The 7,793-nt window shown below is 35.0% G+C and overlaps 1 protein-coding gene and 1 pseudogene across 2 annotated transcripts; one reads left to right on the forward strand and one right to left on the reverse strand.

Annotated features, from left to right (window-relative positions):
- The first annotated feature begins 303 nt into the window (after nt 1–303).
- LOC125187719 (N-carbamoylputrescine amidase-like) lies at nt 304–4,005 on the forward strand (annotated as a pseudogene). The gene is made up of 9 exons (XR_016134986.1): nt 304–441; nt 1,102–1,150; nt 1,710–1,801; nt 1,911–2,062; nt 2,143–2,191; nt 2,299–2,330; nt 2,569–2,733; nt 3,355–3,451; nt 3,542–4,005. The product of XR_016134986.1 is annotated as an N-carbamoylputrescine amidase-like (transcript).
- Nucleotides 4,006–4,231: 226 nt separating this feature from the next.
- LOC125202848 (uncharacterized) lies at nt 4,232–5,257 on the reverse strand. The gene has a single exon (XM_048101323.2). It carries the CDS (start codon nt 4,934–4,936, stop codon nt 4,490–4,492), a length of 447 nt encoding a protein of 148 aa, XP_047957280.1. The 5' UTR covers nt 4,937–5,257; the 3' UTR covers nt 4,232–4,489.
- Nucleotides 5,258–7,793: the final 2,536 nt, after the last annotated feature.

Raw genomic sequence — 7,793 nt, forward strand, 5'->3', positions numbered from 1 at the left:
GATTACGACTTGACATTGCCTCATAAATTAATACAATAATACTACTCCATATGTATACCTACTAAACAATAGTAGTAATGTTTATAGAAAACAATCTCTTGTCCCAGTTATCTCTTTTTAGAATCATTTTAATTGATGTTAAATTGTCCAAAATTGGCAACAATGTGATATATCGAGAAATGATTCCGTGCCCATCTTTTGCCAATTTTTGTGCGAATCAAGTATAGTTCACTTTTTTTATTTGGATTAATTGTAATTTTTTAAAATAAAAAAAGTTATTTATAAAAAATCACGAATTTAAAAATCGGATAATAACTTTAAATTTTAAAAAGAAGTAACTTGAATGTCGATGCGAATGGCAAAAAGCAGGACAGTTACCGTCTCCGCATTGCAATTCGCTTGCACCGATGATGTTCTCGCAAACGTCGAAACAGCAGAGAGGTAAATCCTCTTCCATGGGAATAATTTTTTCTGCATTTTGTAATTGTTTTTCCGTGCCGTAGAGAACATTAGTCAGTTGAGATTTTGGAGGAATTTTAATCCGTGCAACATGAATTAGTGAAATAGTCTGAAGCAATTTTGTGGTAAAGAGCGAAAATTAAACTACAAGAGATGCACTTCAATCGACAAGCTAATTAGGCATAATGAAAATTGTGATTTCCTGAGTTCGAATACCGAATATATTTATTGTCAGCGAGCAGTCGGTGGTTAAGGATTGATTGGTTTGTAGGAGTACTAGTTTTCTAACGATGAATTGTTGATTAAGATTGAACAATTGATATTTACTCAATACGACTTGATATCGATAGATGTTTTGAAAAAGAATTGATCACTCACATCATAACATTGTGTTTCAGTGCTTGTCCTTTAGTATTCAAAGTCGATCATGCTGTTATTATTTTACCTCAGAAGAAAAAGAAGTTTAAAAGGTAATGGTTCTGTTGGGCTAGCATTATCTTCTGATATGCATGTATCATGAACTTCAATGGAGCTGAACCTTATAATTCTCCCACATGTTGTTTCTTATATCTTAAGCAACCACATTTGTCAGAATGTTTTGGCATTTTATTGTAGAATGAACCAGAATACTTTTGGATGCAGGTTGGTCAGAGCAGCTCATAAGAAGGGGGCTAATATTCTTCTGATACAGGTTTGTTGTACTCTTTAATGAAGAGATTTAATTCCTTGAAACCATTGTAATCTCCATATGCCTTTCAGGTTGCTTTTGCTATAGTTTGTTTCGTGTTTTCTTGGATTTATTGGCTTCCAAAATTAATTTCATACTTCTACACTAGAATTTAGGCTATCTTATGGGAATGGAATATTTTGGAAGTGTCTTATGTAATCAGTGATTTTAACGTTCTTGACTTTTAATCAATTAATCCCACATGCAGATAACTTCTTTCATGTTAATTTTCTAGTGTCTGCAGACTCTGCACAATTTAGCTAATAGCTATAGAAGACAGCTCGAAAGCTAGTCAGGATTATTAGTTGCTTTGGTGGCTAGGATTTTTTTTGTTATAAACTTTTTCCTTACTTAGTGCCTTGTCTTCAATCGTTGCCTTTTTTATTGAATTGGGAGAAACATTACCCTAAATTTGTATTTTGCTCAGATCATCACAGGGTGTTCTACATCAACAACATTACGTCTCTTTCTGTGCCTATCTACTATTATTTTTTGAGTTGTGCTTATGACATTGCACCTTCAGGAGTTATTTGAAGGTTATTACTTTTGTCAAGCACAAAAGGAAGACTTCTTTCATCGAGCTAAACCTTGTAAAGAGCACCCGACTATACTGAGGTACAAATTTTCTACTCAAGAATCTAGAAATATATATCACTAAATCGACCAAGATACTTTTGGATATTGCCTTAAAGCAGTATGCGTCTCTAAGGCTTGTGGAATTCAGGATGCAGAAACTGGCCAAAGAATTGGGAGTAGTAATACCAGTTAGCTTTTTCGAGGAGGCAAACAATGCACAATATAATTCAGTAGTTGTGATTGATGCTGATGGGACAGATCTTGGACTATACAGGAAATCCCACATTCCAGATGGGTCAGGTTTGTTGAGTTTGATTGACGCATCCAAGATTGTATTTCTGGCAGAAGGGTTTAATTATAGGTGATTATGCTTTGTCCAGGTTACCAGGAGAAGTTTTATTTCAACCCAGGCGACACTGGTTTTAAGGTTAGGACCATTGAGTTGAATGATCAGTCTGATGCTTATATTTATCAAAACTATACTTGTGGTACTGTTGCTGATTGCTTCAAACCTTGGTGATGTAAATGTCAACATATATTCCAAATAAATCTGCCAATATTGGAGTTGGTAAGATGTCTTTACATCTAGCTCACCATCCTTCATTGTATAATTTTGTTTCAAGACCAGAGATCATTTAATATTTGAAATTACCACAAGAACAACAATAGCATAAAGTCTACTCCGCTCCTGAACTTCTAATTTTCTGTAGTCTAGCTTATGCGAACTGGTAAATACTAGTGATAGAGGGCGAAGCAGCTTGCAACCCTTCAGCGAGAGCTGATGATTACTTCTTGATACTTGTAAGGTATTTGCTGGGATCAGTGGTTTCCAGAGGCAGCTCGAGCCATGGTTCTTCTAGGTGCAGAAATATTGTTCTATCCTACTGCCATTGGTTCTGAACCTCAGATGATGGCCTAGATTCTCGAAATCACTGGAAACGGTGATGCAGGGCCATGCTGGAGCTAATTTGGTGAGTATTCTTAGAGCAGCACCATCTATGGATGAAAAGATTTTGAGCATCTTATAAATTGTTGTTCTGTTCAGGCATAAGATATGCTGTATGACAAATGCCGTATTGCAAGCACGGTTTCTTTATTAACCGTGCATCAGATCATAATTACTTTTGATCCCATGACCTCCATGCTTTATTATCCTTTTTCTTAATGGTGGGTATGTATGACACATGATGCTCTCTGTTTTCCTTAGTCTTTGGATATAGGTTTGCCTCCTTTGGCTGGAACTTGTTCACAAGGAGGTCCTTTTCTTGTTTAAAACTCATTAGTGCAAAGGTTTAGTTCCTTTGATTGCTTGCATGTTATGGCATATTTTTTATGTAAAAATTGTCAATGCACTCCCATTTCCAGTATGCTAATAGCCATATGTTTATACCCTAAAATAGCATTGCCCTTGTTCCTCCGCAAAGCTAGTGTGTATGTCTTGATGGAGGAAGGAGGAATTAAACTCTTTCAGCAGCCTGGCCCCTTTTTTAAATTTTGAATCCTGTCCTTTGAATATGTGTTTATCCAATCACAGTGTCATATTGGTAGCTTTTGCTTTCACATTTAACCTCATATGCCTTTTATACATACAGGTACCTTTAGGTGCATCAAACCGCATCGGTAAGGAAATCATAGATACTGAACATGGCTAGAGTGTGATCACATTCTATGGGAATTCGTTTATAGCAGGTTAGTCTTTTGCAAATTTGATCAAAATTTTCAGTTTAACACCTTTTACTCCCTACTAAGAGGATTTTGAACATGTTTTCTGTTGAATAGGCCCCACTGGAGAATTGATTGCTAATGCTGATGATAAAAATGAAGCAATTCTTGTTGCAGAATTTGATCTGGACAAGATCAAATCCAAGAGACATAGTTGGGGGATATTTCGCGATCGACGCCCAGATTTATATAAGGTTCTTCTGACCTTGGATGGCAGTAACATTTCCCTCTGATTCCATAGAAACTTTGGCCTTGCTTAATACAAAGATTTGTGATTTCTTTGTTTGAGCCCCTTAACTTTCTTGGAATGATATTCAGCCAATCGAGAACCTAAGTCGCTTCAATAATGTGACCCTTTTCAGTTATTCAATTTGCATACTTAGTTCGATGAAAATATGCTCTTTTGGTTGTGAATCGTGGTATTAGTGTATTAGTGCATGCTTTGGAGTTTGTTGATGAGAAAATGCAGTTGTTCAGCTTTATAAATGATTGAGTGACAATTCCAGTAAATTATTATATTATTCAAGTCTCATAAATTGATTAAACAGCATTATTTTAGTCTGCTAGCGAATTATATGTAGTAATTCTACCCGTATTAATTTGATGACTTATTGAGATATCCCATGTTATCATAAATGACAATGTTGATGATTTTGATGATGTGGATATCTCAAATTTCCGAGTAATTAAGATATATACGGCTCGAAATGCCACGCGGCTGCAAACTGAACTCGACCAGTACATGGAGGAAGCTTAGAGAATGTATGAATTGAGGTCCGAGTGAAAGTCAGGTGAAAGGGAAGAAGAAGAGTTGAAGCGTACAGAAAATGAAAGAGGAAACAATATAAACAGAAGCAGCAAAAATGCAGGTTTGTGTTGTGTTCTCTCTGCTATGAAGTAGCAACATTTTATGAATTACTAGAGCTGTCTTATTTGCATGATGGAAAAAAAGGAGGTGGCATTGACATTGATGCAAACATGACTTAATTAGCTGGTGCCTACTTGTTATTTGCAGGTGCCATGGATGGTCTCGACGTCGTCCTCCTCCTCGTCCGAGTGAACGACGTGCACCTTGAGCCGCCCGTTCTCGCGGCACGCGTGCAGGAACTCCTGCGTCGAGATTCTCATCTCCGTCAGAATAAACCTCCCATTCTGCCTTATGGGCTGCAAGCACCTCTTCCCGATGCAAGATATGGGCGGCGGAAACCCCCCATAGTTCCTCCTCGCAGGACTCCTCATCTCCTCCTCGTCCGACGACGACAGGGAGGACGTGGGGGAGAGCGTGGAGGAGGAGGGATTGTGTTGATTTAGCTGACCAAATATCTCTGTGAATGAATGGTGATGGTGATTGTTGTCTCCTGCAGTAGCTTTCATGGATTGGATATGTTTCCATGATGGATTTTCAGGCAATGGCATCTCAAACAGCTGCTGTAGGCCGCCGCATGTTGCCATTTCATTTGCTTTTTCTTGGCTATAATCTAGAGATTGATGGTGGTGTTTTGGTGGTGGTGTGAAGCTTTTCCCGACCCCATTAAAGAATAATGAGAAATGGGAAAAGGGGTGAAATATGACTAAATTCTGGTGAGCATTATGTGGGTATGAGCATTGAAGGAGAGATGTGTTGATGAAGTCAAATATTGCCACTTTAAATGCGGGCTGCCTCTCATTTTTGTGTTTATCCCACACATCAGATCAGATTAACCTAACCCTCTTCACTTTTGACTCTTCATTATTTTATCCAACTAATAGCATATCATTCATGTTAATATCACAAGCATTGTAAAAATAAAAGGATAAATGGTCGACTTTGTTCCATCGTTTGGGCTGTTTATCTGAAAATGGCCCGTCGTTTTGGTAATTACTTATATTTTTTAGTATCCATTGTTTCATTTTAAAGAATAAAACGTCCTGCAATATATATCTGGCGATGGCAATATTGACATAACCATCGTAATTACATGCCAATTAAGTAATCGGTGTGTGATTTTGGATAATCAACGTATAATTTGTGTAATTGACGTGTAATTTAGGTGTTGCGTCGATGATCATCAAAACTGTATTGTAGGACATTCTTTTCCAAAAATTAATAGATATGTAGCAATCGGTAATTACCTAAACAGTGAGATATTTTTAGGTAAACGTCTTAAAACGATGGGACAAAATCGATGTCTTACCCATAAATAAATAGATACAAACGCTTGCAAATCATGTATACATACAAAAAGACTGAATGGCTCAAATTAAGTTGCACTACAAAACATGCCATCTTCTCAAAATTGCAATGGGCTTTAAAAATTTGACTTCATAGAACTGCAAGTCATTAGATGAATTCAATATTAGTGCACGAAGCATTACTTTTCTGTCACATAAAATGGCCTCGTCCATTGAATACTAATTCATCTTGTACAAATATGAGACATTAGGGAAAAACAGGTATAATCTTAACTAAAAATTGATAATTACCCTAAAATTGGTCCATCCATACACTATTCGAAAGTTGAAACCCATTGGTTTTGACTTACATGACGCAAATCATCCAATCATACATTCTCAAACCACATGTTAGCTTCAAATCGACATTTAAAAAAAATCTCTAATTATTTATCTCTAAAATAATTCGAATCATACATAATTAGAATTATAAAGCGAAGATTACTCCTAATTGAGAGCAATGAAGATTATAGTATAAAATCTAAAATATCATTGATTGACGCTACCTCTACTATTTTGCTCTAGATTGCCGCTAGATTTTATTACAACTTCCTTAAATTTATACCTTGACTCGTGAATTCCAAAAATTGAATAATAAATCAAGCAAATTTCCAAAATAAACCCAAACTAATTGCTTCCTCCTTAAAAAAACATTATAAATTGGAGTTTTCGGATAAATATTCAACCAGAAAAGTAAATCTACAATGAATAAAATTGTCTTGTTGTTCTTATGTGTGCAAGTCTTCTTTCTTCAACTGGTTGTGGATGGATGTTTTGCCACAACAAAACATCATGTTTATATCCTCAATAATCTCGTTTCGAATTCAACATCACTGAAGATTCATTGTGCATCAAAAGACGACGATCTCGGATATCATACCCTTTCTACCAACCAAAAATATGAATGGAGCTTTTGTAAAAACTTTTTCTCGACTACATTATTCTTCTGTCATTTCTGGTGGGATTCAAAGGACATAGCTTTTGATGTTTTTGATGAGAAATTCTTTGCACGATCCACACGCGATGCATGGTGGGTAGCAAAGAATGATGGTATTTATTTTAGTGATTATCGACAACCTTATCCATTGACAAAAAAATATGATTGGAAAAGTTAAGAAAAAGATGCTGTATCCGTTGCCTAGACACTTCTTGATAATGTGATTACTCGAGACTATTGCATATGAATAAAATTTAGTTTTGATTTAAGATATTTGTCGTGTGATCATTTCAAGAGATGTTATATTGAACTACTAGTATATGCAACGTTAGTGTTACTTTGAAAATGTTCATTGCTCTCACGTTTGTTCAATAGCTTATATTTGGGTAAGTTATTAATCCTAAACAGACAAAAAATGCTTGCTCATTTCAATAGTATATATAGTTAAGTATCCAAATTGAATTCAACTTTATTTGAGCACTTTCTGGTATTTCACAAATTTTGGAGAGTTATAATTTTCCTAACCCAAATAATTCCACATCTCCCCAGAGTTTAAACAACCCGACCCGACCCGACCCGACCAATTATTTCATAAAATTACACAATTCGCTAAAGTTTGTGGTATACGTAATTAACAATTTTTTAAATTTACAGAAAAATAAAAAAATGGCTAAAGTTCATAATTTTCCAGATAAACAGATAATTTTCGCTAAAATCAGGTCGAATCAGACTTGTTTTGACAAGTGAATATAACCAAAATTTTAGTCCACAGTTCTCATGCATAGTAGCGACACACTGTTTATATAATTGTAAATAATTTTGTCATTTTTAATAATTTCCTTAACTAATTAGAATATAATTTTTTAAGTTTATTTAATCACCCACTATGTTAATTAAGAAAGGGATAATAATTAATAGTGTTAAATTAAAAAACTCCCATTTCGAAAAGTAAATTAAAATAAAAAATATTCACATATTTATTTTTGGGTATTTTTAAATACTTACTGCAGCCTTTTTTGTCTTGTCACAAAATTCTCTACTTTTGATTGGACAATTTTCGTGGAAATTTTTAAACGAAAATGAGTTATTTTTATTAAAATTTTAATTTTCAGATAAATCGTAACAATATTAAATATGTGTATGTAAGATAATGATAATAAT

Source organism: Salvia hispanica, chromosome 2, assembly GCF_029641045.1.
Source record: "Salvia hispanica isolate PSC_SH4W2 chromosome 2, Shi_PSC_v1, whole genome shotgun sequence".
Taxonomy (NCBI): Eukaryota; Viridiplantae; Streptophyta; class Magnoliopsida; order Lamiales; family Lamiaceae; genus Salvia; species Salvia hispanica.

Coding starts and splice junctions, on each gene's coding strand:
- LOC125202848 (XM_048101323.2), bottom strand. CDS start 4,936: ATGGCAACATGCGGCGGCCTACAGCAGCTGTTTGAGATGCCATTGCCT.